The 17,303-nt window shown below is 48.0% G+C and overlaps 2 protein-coding genes across 2 annotated transcripts in view; both read left to right on the top strand.

Moving 5' to 3' along the window:
* Positions 1-17,303, top strand: part of CREBL2 (cAMP responsive element binding protein like 2) — a 371,683-nt gene that overhangs the window by 112,161 nt on the left and 242,219 nt on the right. The gene's annotated exons all lie outside the window — the stretch shown is intronic.
* CDKN1B (cyclin dependent kinase inhibitor 1B) lies at positions 6,793-8,889 on the top strand. Its single transcript, XM_065742381.1, has 3 exons — positions 6,793-7,431; positions 7,819-7,949; positions 8,702-8,889. The coding sequence occupies exons 1-2, from the start codon at positions 6,957-6,959 to the stop codon at positions 7,938-7,940; spliced, it is 597 nt and encodes a 198-aa protein (XP_065598453.1). The 5' UTR covers positions 6,793-6,956; the 3' UTR covers positions 7,941-7,949; positions 8,702-8,889.

Raw genomic sequence — 17,303 nt, 5'->3', positions numbered from 1 at the left:
GTTTAGACACCTGAACACCCTTGAGGAGTTGACCTTGAGTTCTCAGCAGGCTTAATTTGGCCTGGTGGGTGGCTGACTAGCCTCTTTGAGTTGCTGAGTGTTGAGAGTTGGGCTTTCTGTTTCTAACTTGGACTGAGGAGGTCAACCATGGCAGAAAATAATGGGACCTGATGGAAGGGTCTGGCGAAGTCTAATGATCTGATCTGAAGACTTGCAAAGAACTTGAAAGGGCTTCTGCTTGCCTGAGGAGCTTTGTGTGTCTGCAGGTTCTTATGGTTATTCTGAAACACTGGGGTGCTGCGGGCTCAAAGATGTGTTTAAACATCCACAAAGCCACGTGAGAGGTTGTGTATATATGTACATTAGAGATAATCGCTCTCTCTCTAAGGAAATAAACAAACAACATATATATATGTTATATATTATGAGGAGAAGGATAAAGAAATTATATGAGATTACACATAGCTTTCAAGAACCAGAGACCACCATAAAGAGAAAAACTTTCTTTAGGATCTTAGTATGGAGATCTGAGGAGAAGGTACTGAGTGAAACCTGATTTCCCACCTATCTGTTGCATGCTTAGAGTGAGGGGCAGTAGTAAGAAAAAAAAGGAAACAAAAGCTACTGAATAATGTCTTTCTCTTCTGCCAGGCACGTTTTCCTTTATTAGAGCATTTTAGGAAGAGAATGTCAGTTGTGCATATGCTCAGGACCTGAGTTGATGGAAAACACATGCAGCTCCCATTTATTTCAATAGAATTTGGAAATCCTATATGTGTGTGTGCTGAAAATCAGTTCTAAAGTGCTGAAGCATGGCATGAAAACACATTTTTTTCATGGCAACCAAAAGGTGAAGGATAATAGGTGAAAAAAAATTATTGACTTTTGGTTATTTTATCAAGCCCTGTGATGCGGTGCCTCTTGTGAATGCCACCTCTTCTAAAGCAAGGTCTATTTTGAGTAGCAATATGAAACAAAATCTGTTTATTTATAGTTCCAGAAGCTGTGGCAAAGAGATGGAATATAGGATTCTTTATAAAGCTCAAGAACAAAAAGTCATTGAAAGCCTCATGATATGATTTGAGCTAGGCTGCTCTTTTTGAGGAAGACTGGCTCGTGGATTTTGAGTATCATCCCCCATGCTAAAGAGAAACCGTCTAAGTCTTTTGCTCTTCTCAGGGCACCACACAAAGAGCAGGTGGTCAGTCTGGGTACCTGAACTGTCAATGTCCAGAGTGGAAGGTCTGTGCTTCACCCCAGGACAGTGTCAGCTATGCTTCATCTTTGCCATTCTATAAAACCATTTTATGTATATACTAAGTACAATACCTTATTTGCAATGCTGACTTTGTCCTGAATAGAAATTGTTCTAAAAAGTAGAGATAACAAGGTGACAAAGCTTTCAAAATGATGCATTTAGGTAATTGTCTTTGAGCAGAAGTCCCAGTTTATCTGCTGGCAGGCAGAACAAAGGAAGTAACAAAACAGCTATCAAGAAAAGAACCACAGCAGGTTAGGCCTCTGCTACAAGAAATTTTTAAGTCCTAGAGGGCTGGGAGGAGGGAAGGAATCTTTTTGAACCTGTTGTGCAGGTCGCTTATGAGAGAGTCATTGTAGAGGAAATGATGTTTTCTAAGCGTACCCCCAAAACTGTGGTTCCAATGTAGGGTATCTGATATGATGAGGTCTTTTTTCTTTTATCTTCATGTGCCTGCCACATGCCTTACACCAATTTTCTTGTAGCCAGTCTTGCAGAATGCACTTACTGTCTTTCTCCGTGATAACATTGTGTTGTTGTGCATTTAATGGCTTTTGCATGTTGGAGCCTTACAATTCACTCGTTAGCATTACTAATGCCAACGATAATATGATAAGCTTGAAATGTAATCAACACTTTTATATTTGTAATTACCTTAGCATATAGAGACCTTGATTGAGATTGAAGTTCCCTTGTACAAGGAAAGATCATTTTTAGCAGCTTCAAGTCTAAGCAGACAGAAAAAGCAGGAGGGGAGAAATACAGGTGAATGGAGCTGCTGCAGTGTGAATAACCTGACACAGGAAAGTCAGAATCTGAACACAGATCCAAAGTCCTGATTATGATCAGTGACTTAATGTCACCATTTTGCCATGCGAGATGGGTCAACTGCCTTAGAGGATTTAGAAAGTACTCAGACCAGTTCCTCTGTTTGTTTATACAAAGAAGATGTTTGTCGACCTCTTGATCCTAAAGCAATTAATAGTCCATGAGAGGAGGGGTCTCATATAAATGAATTTCATATGAATGCCACCCAGAATGACTAAAAATTGTTACAGGTGTTTTTGTGTTTTATTTATTATTATTGTTGTCATTGTTATTATTATTATTATTTTTGGTGAGTGGCCTCTTTGTGGTCAGTTTTAAGCATCATGTTTACATAGTTCTGTACTTCTAAAAAAGCCTATTGCACAAAGTTGGGATCACACCAAGTGAAAACAAAACACACACTAAGAAAAAAATAGCAAGCTCTTCCAACAGTGTTCAGTAACTGAGCTAGAGGTTAGTGTTGTACTCTGGACAAAAAAAAAAAAAAAAAAAAAAAAAAGAATTCTGGCACCACATGATTTCATGCACAAAAAACTTTAAACATTTTGGAGGAACATAACATATGACATAGGGTGTTTTTATTTAACGAATGGCTTTAAGAAATGGGGCCAGTGTCCCCTCTCATAGATGAACATGGTGTGCCAAGAGAGTTGCTGTACAATGTGTCATCAGTTGGGAACCTGAAGAATTGTACTTGAGAAAACATTGCTACAAAATATCATCCCCTTCCCAGAAAGGTTCACTTCAGGCTTTGTAGAAAAACAGAACAACTCATTTCCTCTGAATATAATTCATCTGTTGAGAAACTTTCTTAAAGGCATAGGTTGCTGAGCTGGAAAACTGTTGAACTTCATAGTAACAAAAAATAGCCCATCATTATTATTACTACTTAGCTCCTGCTGAGCACTTTCCACCCTCAGAGCATTTTATAGACATGAAGCAGGAAATATTTCCAGTGCCTCTGAGTTGTGAAGTGCTACTGCCTCTCTGTAGTATGGGTACAGGGGTGCTGCCACTCCCTAGGGAGGGCTTCTCGAAGTATGAGCTGCTGCTGGCCAGACTGAGGTATAGATACTGTGGAGATAATATTCTTTAGTTTCAACGTGAGTCTAGAGGGCTTTGCCCAATTTATTATCACCTCAGAGCACTGTATGATTGGCACAGGAAGTGGGGGAAGAAGGGGAGGGGAGGGGAAGAGGAAGGGGAAGGGAAGAAGAAATGAAAGCTAGGAGGCTCCTTAGCTGTCATGAGAAGCCCCCAGTTAAGATTCTCCTGTGAGCAATTTGCTGTTTGAGCAAAGTGACAAGCAATAGGCAATATATAAATGGGAACTCATTATATGTGGAGCTACACTGGTTTGCAAATAGTTTTGTTAATATGATGTATTTGTTTGGAGAAATTAGGCCAGTGTACAGAAAGTAATTGTTTTATTCATTTAAACTTCATCTCCACAGCAGTATTGCTCGCCGGGATAGGTAAACGTAAGACTGTAGACGGACATTCTCTTCCATGTCCCCAGAAAGTGGAAGAGCACATTGCCCAGAGGGGAGCAATACTGCTGCCTGCAGGACGCTGCCAGCCTCACCTGCCCGAGAGCAGCTCAGTTTCCTCGCCCTGTACCCGAGGCTGGCGGGGGCCGGGCACACCGGGCTGATCCCTGTCCTTAGGCTCCCTCTAGAGTTGACACGGGCCTTGCAAAGCCTTCGGCGCAGCCTGGCCACGGCCTCTCGGGGCGCTGCGGCTGCAGGGAGCAGAACCCGAGGCTCCGGATCAGTTCTTGAGGCCTGCGCCTCCAACCCCAAACCTCTTGAGAGAAGTTATGGGTGTGCTGGGGAAAACAGAGATTGTTAGGGAAACAGCATCAGCTCAGGAAGAGCTGAAGGAAGTGAGAACTCATGGCTTTCCAAGGGGTTGTGCCATGGCCTTGCCTTCTTCATCCTCAGTGCAGGAGGATGCACCCCGTAGAGCAGCCCAGGTATTATTTTCCATGTGTAAGGAAATACTGAAAATCCAACTGAATATTGAATCTCCCGGGTAACCTCCCCCTCTATGTTTACAGCTCAGACAGTCTCACTGCTCCACTCGCCAATTGTTTTGAGCGCTGGGGAGGAGCTCCCTACAAACCCTTCTCCCCGCCCGGCTGCTGTGTCTTCCTTTTGCAAGGCGATGGCGCTCTCGTCTTGCCACATTTCTCCTCCAGAACCCAATAGTATTTTTTTTTCTATTTTTTATTTTTTTTTCCACGCTTCGCTGCTTACTACGAGCAGGCGCGCCTGCCTCTCTTACCATTTGCTATGGCCATCGGGTCGGGGGGGGGGGGGGAGGGGGAGAGCTGACTGTAAACAAAACACTTTAGATCATGGCAAGGTCGCTGCAGACACAGCCTTTCTCCTCCGCGGCCGCAGCGATTTAAGGTGGTTTGACAATAACGGGGGCGGGGTTGGGGAGGGTTGGCACGCAGAGGCTGCTGATCCCGGGGGCAGCACGGGACGACCAAAGCAGAAAAGGTTTTTTTTGCTCGAAAGGAACTTTTTTTTTTTTTTCTTTTCCAAGCACTACAGGGAAATAAATCAGTTCTGTTTTCTGCTGCCATCATGTCTGCGGGTGTTTATCTGTGAGGGTACGCTGTATTTTCCAATGTTTGCTTCCCATTATTATCATCATTATTATTGGCATGTTTTTTGCACTGTGTCATAATCCTGCCGTCAAGAACTTTTCTGGTCTCGGGAACCAGGCAGTGGCTTCCAGTAAGCCAGGGATGGGGCAGTGGGAACTCCCTATCTCTGAAGGTTTCAGCAGGTTACCAGGGAGCTGCACAACAGATCTGCAGACTGCTTTCCTGCTATATCCCCACTCTTGCACGCAGCTAAGGAAACAACCCAAAGTGTCCCACATCTCGCAGTGGGAAGTGGAGAATTCTGATATGACACCACCTTGATGGTGGCTAAGTAAAAGACAGGAAAGCCTGGAGAATAGTTAGAAGTAGCCCTCAAATGAGGCAGATGAATAGGTCCCACATTGCCAGCTCACACAGTTTTTTTTTTTTTTTTCTCTCCACAGTTGCAGCTTAAAAAATGAAGCAACACAAAACAAAACACCCACCCAGAAATCCCAACAACAAACACTTAAGATGCAGACATGAGGGTGTTAGCTTTAATTCTCCGTGAACTGATAAATCTTGTGGTTGCTGAGAGGAGCTGGAAAACAACCTGTGAGTGGTAACAGTTCTGGCAAACAAAAATAGCAAGGATAATGCTTTTTTTCAAATTTGAGTTCTTTCAACATTTTAATTTTCTTTTTGTCTGCACACACCACTTTCTGATCTTGGGGCTGGCAAGACCCAGCTGACCCAGGCAAGCAGGCTGAGCAAGGTTGGGGGCTGCTGCCTCAGGGAAAGAAGCCACAGACAACTGTTCCTTGAGGGTGAGCACTGCATGCCGATTCTGTTCACTTTCCAGTACCTGCACAGGTGAGGCCACAGTTCGCAGTAGCAGCTGCAGTGTAGGTCCACTGCAACTGCAAGGGCTGAAGCAAAATGTGTGCATGGATACAGACAGGGCAAAAGCTCTCTGTCTCCAAGGTCACAGGATTTAAGACAGCTGCCCTTTGCAGAGGTGCCAGACTAGGCGCTTAGGTCTGTAGAGTCTGTAGTGCTCAGGTGACCTGGGCCCTGGGGAAGTCCCAAACCTCCAGTACCTGAGAGCAGGCCTTATGTCCTGTAGTGTGTGGAGCTGTCCTGCTGGACAAGGGATGCTGGCCGTGGAAGGGGTTGGGAACAAGGAGGACTGCACTGCTCTTAACTCCAGCAGACCTGCTGTAACAATCAGAGAAATGGCTCAGAAATCCGTGCCAGTGACTCCTGGCTCAACTGATCTGCAGAGCACACAAACCCGAAGGCTTTCATTTTCTTGCCCTTGCTTACTGAGTACGTAGGTCCCCACTGAGAATTCCTACAGCTACTTTCCACACCTGGGCCCTCTCTGCCGGCAGCGCAGCAGGAGTCAGCCCTCGGTCTCTTCTCTGCGGGCAGCGCGATGAGGATGCTGGGCAGTGACACACGCCCCTAACCGAGCTGGGGTGCAGCTCCTGGCCGGCCTTGACCTCCCGACCGGGTGAAAAGCAGAGCAACAGCCAGAACGTCTCAAAATGGAGCGAGCACCCTCAACTCGCACGACTTTTACCAGACTCGAGCTCTGCAGGGGGCGGTGAGGTTCCCGTGCCCGGGACGGTGAAGAGCGCCGCGTCGTGCCACTCCACGCTCCCCCCCCCCGCCTCCCGCCGAGGGGCGGCTGCCGGCAGGGCCACCTTTAGAGCCGGCGGCGGCGGCGAGGTACGGCCGTGCCGACGGGGCGGTGCCGGCCGCCGTAACCAATGGCTCGGCTCCGCTGTTTAAATAGACTCGTCCTGTCAATCATTTTCTCCTTCGTCAACCTCCCTTCAATCGCCATATTGCGATTTGAGGAAGAACCCGTCTCGCCTTGTTATTTTTCCCCTCTCCGTCCGTACGACGTGGCCGTGGGGAGAGCGGCGGGGCCGTGCGGGCAACGGTGAGGCCGTGCGGACAGCAGCGAGAGGCCGCCCCCGGGGCCGCGGAGGGCAGCGCCGCTCCCCGCTCGGCTGCTCCCCTCCGGAGCCGCCCGGGCTGCCCGGCGGCGGCGGCTGTCGGGGTTCGGCCGGCCCGGAGCTTATGCAATTGCGCGCCGCCGCCTCTCCTCCGCGGGCCGAGGCGGGGCCGCAGAGAAGGGGCCGCACAGAGAGAGACCGCGGAGGGGAAGCTGCGAGCGGCCGCGGGTAAGAAGCGGAGAGGAAGAGCGGGGAGAGCCGCGAGGAAGCCCAACCGCCGCCGGTGACGGCAGAAAGGGAGGGGGAGATGTCAAACGTCCGCATTTCTAATGGGAGCCCTACCCTGGAGCGCATGGAGGCGCGGCAGTCGGAGTACCCGAAGCCGTCGGCCTGCAGGAACCTCTTCGGGCCGGTAAACCACGAAGAGTTAAACAGGGACTTGAAGAAGCACCGCAAGGAAATGGAAGAGGCATGCCAGAGGAAGTGGAATTTCGATTTCCAGAACCACAGGCCGCTGGAAGGCAGGTACGAGTGGCAAGCCGTGGAGAAGGGGAGCTCGCCCGACTTCTACTTCAGACCGCCGAGGCTACCCAAAGCCGTCTGCAAGTCTGCCGGCCGTCAGAGCCTGGATGTAAACGGGAATTGCCAAACCGCGATTTGCGCCGCTTCTCAGGGAATCTCAGAGGACACTCACTGTGTAGGCCGAAAGACTGACGTTGCTGGCAGTCAGACGGACTTTGCAGAGCAGTGCGCCGGGCAGAGGAAAAGACCCGCCGCCGACGGTAACGTACCCCGCGGGCAGCGCCGCGCTACGGGCCCGGCCCCCGCCTCCCTCTGCCGCAGCACCGGGAGCTCCGCGGAACGTGGGGGCCGGGGCTGAGCGGTGGGACCCCGCCCGGCGCCCCTCGGCGGAGGAGGACGGGGGACGCTCCGAGCGCCGGAGCTGGGGCGAAACTAAAACATGCATCTCTTGCCGAGAGAGAAGCCCGTCCGTGCCCGCCTTCGCGTAGCCCGGTAGCTGATGTAGGGACGCGGGGACGTGCCGGAGTAACCCCCGGCCCCGCTGCTCCTCCCGCCCCCGGGTACCGAGCGAGCACCTCGTAGGACGGTATTTTAAACCAGTGTTCTTTCCCCCTCCCCCTCCCTTGTTTTTAATTTTCCCCTCCTAGATTCCTCTCCTCAAAATAAAAGAGCCAACACAACAGAAGAGGAGGTTTCAGAAGACTCCCCCAGTGCCAGTTCAGTGGAGCAAACACCCAAGAAATCGAGCCCGAGACGACATCAAACGTAAACTCCCCGAGTAGGTTCCCTTCGGGCTCTGTCTGGGCGTTAGGATGCCGTGGGGGAAGCCGCGGGGGTCTCTATCTGCTGGGGCTGGGCGGCCCCGCTCTCCACCCCGAGCTCCCGGGGCCGTGCCCGCCGACGGACGGAGCTCCGCACGGTGTCGGGGTGCCGGGGGGGCTGCCCCGCCTCGGCACGGAGCTGCAGCCCGGGACAGCTCTCGAGCCTGTAAAAGCAGGGCTGAGCGGGAGCTTTTCAGTGTGAGTTAGGAGAGGTTGTTCTCCGTTCTTTATTTCCACCCCTCCCCCGGTTGTTGTGGTTTAGTTTTATGCCCTGGCTGAGCTTTCGGGGAAGGGAGCGGGTTAATGGCAGCCGTGTGTGGTGTTCTTGTTGTTGTTTTGTTTCAGCGCGAGGGTTGGGGCGGAGGGAGGTGGTGCATCGCGCCGGCGGTTTCGGGGCCGAGGTTAGCGGGGGAGGTTCGCGAACACGGTTCGCGATTGTGCCGAAGAGATGAAGCTGTAAAGCAGAAGTTGCAACAAAATACTCCTGCTGGGGGGAGCCGCGGCGGAGCGCGTCGGCCCTTGCCTCGATGCAAATGCCACACCGCCTCCGGGGCAGCGTAGCCCCGACGGGGCGGACGAGCTTAGAGCGTCGCAGGGTCCTGCCCGGGCTGGGCCTCCCCGCCGCGGGAAGCGGCGTCGGCTCGGACCGGTCGCTCCCGGTTGCTTTCGGCCTCTCTAATGCCTTCTCCCCGTCTTCTTCCCGTTGCAGGGCGGAGGACTCGCGTTCCCTTGCTCATCGGGGGGCGGTGAAGCCAGGAAGATATAAGTTTGTAGTAGAGATGAATACATATCGTCGGTCTCCATGGGGTGGGGACCCTGTGCAAGCACTGAAAAACAACGACAGCAAAACAAACAAACAAAAAAAAGCAGACAATAACACTAAAAATTTAGACACTCTTAAAAGACCTGCCTCTAAAAGCATTGGATGTAGCATTGTGCAATTAGGTGTTTCCTTATTTGCTTCATTGTACTACCTGTGTATATAGTTTTTACCTTATGTAGCACATAAACGTTTTGGGAGGGGGAGGGGGGAGTGGAAGAGGGCGACCGATCGAAACTTGCTTTCACCATCTAGCAAGCAAAGAAATGAAGAGAAGCAGTGTAGGGTTTTTATTCCTTAAAGATGTATTGTCCCTTTAAGTGGGTCCCTTGTGTTTTTGTTTTTTTTTCCTCGCACCACGGTGGTAGTGCTGCTCGCAGCAGATGCCTGCAGGCCGCTGTCAGAGCCCTTCTCTCTGTGCTGGGCTGAGGGTGGGAGGTGGGGTGATACCTCACCTCAAATCCCTATAGGAAATTGGAATGCCTCTACGGTTTCATAAATTCACCCCATTCACTACATTGCTGGATTCATTTTTTTTGTTTTATTTTTATTTTTGGAAAGGAATCTGGAGGGCACTTGCTCTGACTCTCCAATGTTGCTGTTTTCTGAGCTGGCCCACATCCTTTTTTCCTTGTGTGAGGGAAAGGGATACTACATCTTTAAACAGTATTTCTACATTGCTTGTGTACCTGTATGTAAAAATAAAAAAAAAGAAAGTTTGAAGTGTACCTGTGTACATAACTCTGTAAAGACACTGAGAAATTATACTAACTTATTTATGTTTAAAAGATTTTTTTTTAATCTAGAAAACAGTATTTTTCCCCATAAAGCCAAAGTGGCGTGTTTTTGTGCATTTGTAAATGCTCTATTTGGTAAACTTCTTCGAGGTGTTTTTTTCCTTCTTTTTTTTCTTTTGGCTGTTTTTTTCTTTCTTTTTTTTTTTTCCTTCCTTCCTTCCTGACAATATGGCTGTGCTTAAAGGATTGCAGACTGAGCCAATTCCATATTTTTTGTAATGTTTGGGGAAAAAAAAAAAAAGCAGAAATACAGATTGATGTTGTTTCACAGCGAGCATTCAATAAAGAGAAGTGCCATCTGTAAGAGCCATGTCCTTCCTGAGTGTGTGTGTGCCTGGCACAGGTGGAGGGGTGCAGCCCTCGGTGCGAGCTGGGATGAGCGTGCCCTCTTGATTTTAAGTTATGGAATGTCGTGTATTACAATTCATACCTATTTTTTTCTTTTTTTTTTCCTAACATTTTATGTAACGTTGACTCTCATGAAGGAAACACCTCAACTCCGAGCCCGGGGTGCGGGTTACACGCCCTGGGTCCCCACCGGCCCAACTTTTCCCCCTGGGCGCAGAGCGCGGCCGCTTCCGTGCCGCCGGGCGCCCAAGCCCTTGGGCCGGGCCCCGGCCAAGATGGCGCCCGCAGCTGCGGCCCGACCCGCCTCCCTCTCCATGGGCTCCCCGGCTGCCGCAGATCGAGGCGAGCCCGCCGCCTCATAGTATTTCATTATTATTATTATTTTTCAAAGGCGATGGGGCTTTCCGCCCCGCTCTCTGCCAGCTCCATCGCCCTTCCCGTTTGGCGGGACCGGGGGAAGGGACAGCCCCTCTCCCCCCTGCCCGGGTTGTTGTTGTGGCCGCGGGAGGAAGCGGGCGGAGCGGGCTGGGGGGGGAGGGGAATTTAAGGTGGCGCGAGTAGCCGAGCCCGAGCAGCAAGATTTTATTTTATTTTTTAATTATTTAATCGTTATTTTTAAAACTCGTTTTATTCCTTCCCCGCCTCTCCCCCGTCGCAGCCTTTCCTCTTCGGGCGGCTGGAGGCAACCTTGCCCTGCCGCTCCGCTCCAACAGCGGCACTCCCGGCACGGCGGGGGGGTGAGGGGGGAAGGCGGGCGTGGACGGGGCGCGGCATGCCGGAGCCCGGCCCGGGCCGCCCCGACTGATGCAATAGGCGCGGCTGCTGGGCACCACCAGTCGCACGTTCGTGCGCGCACACGCTCTGCGCGCTCCCTCGGCGGGGACGGCGGGTCTGGGGCGGCGCGAACTTTTCAGGTGCCTCTGTATCTGTGCTTCCGAGAAACTCCAGTCGACAAAACCTGGAGAAAAAGAATTTTGTACTTTTCGAAAGAAAACATCCCACTTCAGAAATACCAGCACGTTTTCCTAAGGCTCCTTTTTGTTTTGGTATTTTCATACTTTCATCTTTCCAAAATGTCTTATTTTTCTGCACTTAAAAAGTGATCTACTGTTCTTGTTACTCGTTACGATTGTATCTTTTTTTCTATTATTCTTTTTTTTTGGCTGTGCACCAGAAAAAATATTCACAATAGAGTGGCAAAACCAATACAGCAATTCCATTTTGTGCAAGGTGTTGTGCCCAGTCTTGAGATAAGGTGTTTTCTTGAAATCCTTGAAAATGTTCTTTTTTATTTTGTTTAAGTATTGATTATTTTCCCCTGCCAACAATGTCTGATATGTTTACTGAACTGACAAGAGGCATCTTTAAACTGGCCAGCCTGCATCTACACAGCACTCACAGTATCATCCAGTGTCCTGTGTTTCCTCTGCCTGCCCATAATTCACTGCAAGGCTCAACATTATGCAAAACAAAAATATAGAGAAACTACTTTTTTAAAATTGAAAATAAAAAATGACTAATTAAGTAAATTACTTAAAAGCTGGGGGAAATGTATGTTTTCCTATATTGATTTGGCTAAATCAGCATCAGACCACCCACTCTACTACTGTCTGAAGAAGCAGAACACAACAGGGAGCAGTTAAAAAAATCCTCTTAGAGGAGGTTACCAATGAGGTAGAATTAGCACTGAGAAGTGGAAGAGCCACAGAGCTTTGCCCCCATCCTCCTTTGTCATCCTCTGGTGGCACCAGAGCTGCAGTCCTTATGTGATAGGATGCCCAGATGCAGTGGGGACCTTTGATTTCACAGTGTACCCAGATGTGGTGGAGAGCCCAGGTTCAGCAGGGTGCCTGCCTGGCCTCTCAAAGCAACAAAAACAAGAGACAAAAGCCTCTGCCTTGCAGGACAGGCAGAACTATTGCTGACAGGCAGCAGGTGGAAACAAAGTTGGGAGCTGCCCCATTCCCAGCTCTTTTGTAACACGGTGCTGTGATAGACGGGAACCTTTGCCACTTGCTACAGGGTCAGCTTCCAGCCCTACAAGGCCACTGCAGCATGGCAGCAGAATCCCTGCCCCAAGGCTTATGGACAAAGCTGTGTGGTATAGGCGGTGGGTAAGTGTGAGAGGAGGCCAGAACAACTTGACAAAGGCTTGTTGTTGGGACTGACACCACACAAGCTGAATGCAAGGACTTGATGTACCAAGAGAGCTCCCTACACCTTGCTGCTGGGGCCCGGTGCAAGAGCTCTGTAGGAGGCTCCCCATGTGGAGAGAAGCCAGAGCTCCAGGGCTGACTTCGCTGTGCATTTTTCTTGCCAGGTGGGAAGCGTGGAGTCGATGCTGTAGGCTTTGCAATCCAGCAGACCCCGATCTTTCTCTTTTTTTTTTTCCTCTTTTCTTTATTCTTGAGTTCCCATCTGAGCCACCAGCTTCCCGCTTTATTAATTTCTTTCTTCACGGAGATCAGATTCAGAAGGGAAGGCACGTGCCCTCACCTCTATGGGCAGATAATTCTTTGTTGCGACGGGAGGAGGCTCAGGGGAGGAGAGACCTCTACTGGCTGCGGCCGAGGAGCCGCTGCCGGGCTTTGTCCGTGCGTCTGTCTGAAGCCGAGGTGCTGCAGGGGGTTTCTCCCATGATCTCCTGGGTCACACCCGAGGAATACTGAAAAACAAATCTCCTGTGTTTTCCTACTTGAAAAAAAAGTCCAGCACGTAGAGAGTCACTTAGGACTCCAGAAACTGGCTTACAGCACTCAATGCAGTAAGCAAAGTGGCTTATTTCTTTTGGAAGGGGTGAAGCTTGGGCACTGAAGCATGGGAGAGAATTACAGGCTTGTTGGTACTGCAGGACAAGACAACAGGCTGTTTTCACCTTCTTCATTGATTTCAGTTGCCTTTTATTCGTTCTGTCCTTTCTCCAGACAGGCAGCAGAATGGCTTTGGCAGCTGTCCCTCTAGGGTCAGCATTTAGCAACCTGCCTCTGCTGCCAGACAGCAGGATGGAGGTTGGCTCTTACCTGGGGCCAGCAGTTAGGAGATGCTTGTCATCTTGGCTTGGGGAATAGTTAATATATAGATCTAATTTTTTTTTTTTCTTCTAGCAAAGCCACCTGTATCTGAGCACTGGCACTGCAAAAGAGGGCTTGCAAGCAGGTGGAGCTGGGTAAGCTGTAGGTGTCTGGGAGTGGAAGGCCTTGAAATCCTGACCTTCCAGTTTCACCTCATGCAACGTAGGCAGTAGTTTCACAGCTGGTACTGCCTACACACGGGTTGAGACATCGCTTTCCTTCCTCAACCATCCCAGTCATCCCTGGCCCTGCCAGGAAAGTTACGTGAGGAATTGGATCAGGGAATGGAGCTGGCAGAGATTTCCCACTTTCTCTGCTTTGGTGGTTTCCTTTTTTTTTTTTTTTTAATTTATTTTTCTTTCCAGCTGGATCAGTTTCTGGGCTAGTTCATCATAGAACTGCACTGACATCTCTTAACAGCACAGCAGGTGGGAGAGGGAGCAATTTAGCAGCACTGCCACAAAACTGCACCTTGGGAGCTGGTGCTGTCTTCCTTGGGCTTTGCATCAAAGCAAAACCTAATAGCCTTGTGAAGGGAACTGCCATCCACCTTACAGCAATGAGGCTGCTAGATGGTGCCATGCAATCTCCAGCAGCACAGCCCAGGGCTTTTCCTTCCAGATTTCATCTCACGCTTCTCTCCAGCTAAGTTTGCTCCACAAATGACCTGCAAGCCGTGTAATTAGGGAAACAAAAGGTAGAATAGTGCTAATGGCCTAAAGTTTTATGATTGTCTGCCAGGGGACCTTCCTTGTGGAGGTATTACAGAGACATCTACCACGTCACTGTATTTTTGTAGGAAAGTAACCTGTTGTGTAGGGTGAAAAAACAGAAAACCTGCCTATCATCTTTGGTCAGCTTGGAGTAGTAGGTTCTCTCTGTCTACTAACAGACCTCCATAGCAAAAGCACTTGATTTTTTTCAAAACTTGCTGGAAGAAGTTGCTCTGTCACCAGCTTTCATTCCCATTCCTGCCACTCTCCCTTCTGTTTCCCTTTTGCCAATGACTGCATGGTTAGGGCATCACTGTTTTGAAGACATTGCTTTTCCTACCTGGGGGACTAAAGTTTGTTTTCTTCCTGGATGCTGAGCTTTTGGCTTACCTGGATCCTTCTGAGCTGCTGCATAATATGAAAAAGAGTGAAAAATTCACTGCTTATTCTCGAGACATCTTTTGGACAGTAACTAGGGCTCCTTTTAAGCTGAATATTTGAAATGCTGTGTTAGTTAGTTTTTTTTTTCCCCCTCATTTTCTTTGTTCCTCCCTCTCTATAACTCTTTGAGTCCTCAGTGAGAAGAAAAACTCGAAAAATCAGTTCAGATCCTGGGAGGTAGAAGGCTACAAGTAGCAAGTCAAGCCCTCTGCTGTGCTCATTTAAAAGACCAGAAAAAAATATGCACTTGCTATCTCAAGCTTCCTGCTCCCACTGCTTCACGCCCTTTCTGGCTGCATCCTCTTATTTATATTTGTATTTCTTTGTTTATTAAGTAACATCCCTCAGTGCCAACACGTCACATCTTACCTCTTAAACTCACTCTGAAGTATGGCTGTAGCCTAAAGTAAGTGGTACCGATCACATTTATTTAACTAATATATGGCAAAAGAATGTGATGATAGTGTCTTCTAATGAGATACAAGCACTATGAAACAAAGCAGGTAATAAAGAGTTAAAATTGGCTCACCCCTTCCAACAACCGATGACAACTTGAGAGGAATTCAATCTCTATCCAAAGAGATGCTGCCCCTTTGGCTGCTAACCTTTAGATGAGGGTGAGAAGGGGTAGATCCAGGCTCCATCCCTTCCAATCACTCGGATACGGTGCTTATACCTGGGCTCCCTGGGTTAGCCACTCCTTCTCACCTGGTGCTCAACCCTTGGTTCAGGCCATGACCTGGCAATTCTGCTGCAGCTAATTGGTCCAACACAAATGAGAGAGAGGGCATCTGGGTCTATTTTTTTGGGTGGTAATGAAACAGGTAGTATATTTTTCATTCATACTCTGCAATTAGCAAGCCCAGAGGGCTTTACTGTTTGATCATATACTGGTGTTTTAGTGGGATTTGAGGAATCACGGCTCCTTCTGATGAGCATCTGCCTTGTGTTTGTGATCTCAGTGGCTTGGAGCAGGAAAACTGCATCAAGCTCATTTCTTTTTTGTATTTATATTCTGGGTGCACAATGTTAAGCGCCTCCTAGCTACAAAAAAGATATCTGAATTCCTTCTGAAGATCACATTCATAACTGCTCTTCAGATCCAGGTGAACTTGTAAGCTTGTCTTCCAGTAGACAGAAGGCTTCTCAAGGGCTGGTGCAAGACCACACAACAGAAATTCCTCCCAAGGAGAATATAAGGCATATTTCTTTTTGCTCTCTGTTTAAGGTATGCTTCCTGGTGCTGACTTCTCTAAAGAATATCCATAAGCACCTTTAAAAATAAAACAACCCCTTGCCAAGTGAAACAAGCTACTGAACTCCTAGACCTTTACTGCACAGAAGGATGAGAGAGAAAAAAACAACAACACATACGACAGATGTTAGGTGTGTTGCTTAATGCAGTTCTGGAACCTGCGCAGATTCTGCAGTGAGGTAGGTGGTATTGCTAACCTAGCTGGACTAGAAAAGAGAAACATTTTTCTTGAAAATGGAACATATCTGGTAGAGAAAGCACCGGGTAACAAACATGCAGCAGAGAAGTGCCATCTGGATAAATTTTCTTTGATATGAAGTTGCCGTGTCATGCTGCATTGTGAGTTCTATAATTACTTCAGAGTGACAAAGTACAAGATGTGATCACAGTATTTTTACTGACTTGTGAACAGGACATATAAAAGAGAGAGCTGCTCTAATTCAGAAGGCGACCAGTAGTGCCATCACAGCAGCTTGTTTCAACTAGGAGCAGGTTCTTCTGAGCAGTTTTTCTTTTTTTCCCTTTTCCTGGTTGTTCTTCTGCATGGGTTTTGCACGAAGCCCTGGACAAGTGTTGTGAATACTCACCTAAAGCGCTTTGTGCTTTCTCTTCATCTGCTAAACAGTTGAGTGTGTTGAGTTCCCATTTCTGTAAAGACTCTATGTATCCTTTTAGAAAAAATGAAGTGTTTGGTGAGACAGTATTTTGTAGTTGTGGAGAGACTGTGGACGATAAAACTAATGGACAAATCAGCATTTTGTTTGGAAAGATGTCAAACTGCCCTGTTTCAGAAGTTCCTTTTAGGAGCTTTTTTTGGTCTTTTCAGGCCTTGCTGTGTGTGCTCCAGTGCTCTCAGGGAAAGTGCTGTGCAACACTATGGCCGTTTTCCCCATTGAGAGCCTGATAAAAGTACTCCAAATTGAGCCTGTGAATCCCTGGTGATAATGCTCTTCTTTAGAGCATTGTTTGCAGAGCTTGGGTCCTAAGCACAGCCACTCTTCTAGATACACCCTAAGAAAGGGGAGGAGAGTTCAGGGAGGGGGATGATGGGACCATGGGAACTTGAAGTCTTTGGTTAAATGCAAATATATGTTTTTTGACAGTGAACAAAAGCAGGCCAAGCAAGTTATGAAAAACATATGAAATGTAAACTGATTTTTTTGTGTTTTGATTTGATAAATGTAAAGATTTCTCATATTTGACAAACCCTTTTACAGTCGTGTAAAATAGAACAGAAGGTGGAGTATTTTCCAGGCTGCCAGACAATCCTTTTGTTGTCACATATGGCCTTTCAGTAACACACAATGATAACCCAGGTTGGCAATCTTAAAAGACTAAAAGAAAGTGAGGACACCTGGATTATGCTGAAAAACATTAATATACTTTTCTACTTCTTTTTTTCTTCTTTTTACATAAGCCATTATTTGAGAATTGCATACTTCACTGGCTCAGATAATGGGCAAAAAATCAGTTTTCCTTTTTTTTATTATTAACTCTCAAGAGGTCAGATACCTGTAATTTTACAGGGATGTTCAGAACTGACAGATAGCCATTGGTATTTTCTGCGTAATGTCAGTAAAAAATAGATAACCCCTCATCTTAATCTGCACTGAAATGGATTAGAAATAACAAATTGTTTTTCCAAGAAAGTGTAAAGGTTGTTTGTGTGTGTGTGTTCTATTTAAGAAAACATTCAAGCAACCGACCTCCTCCACCTTTCCTCAACTTTGGGTTATTTCTGTGCAGTCTGGGACCAGGTTCCTCTGATGCCTTGCAGGAACTCTGGCCAAGTGTGGAGAAGGCACAGATTCTCCACCGCAATTTGTTGCCTGTTTGAAGAGCAGCTGTTGCCTTTGAAGTGAACTT

Source organism: Cyrtonyx montezumae, unplaced genomic scaffold (genome assembly GCF_038088225.1).
Source record: "Cyrtonyx montezumae isolate F1298 unplaced genomic scaffold, pur_monq_1.0 scaffold_3, whole genome shotgun sequence".
NCBI lineage: Eukaryota > Metazoa > Chordata > Aves > Galliformes > Odontophoridae > Cyrtonyx > Cyrtonyx montezumae.
This window is presented reverse-complemented; position numbering and strand designations above follow the sequence as displayed.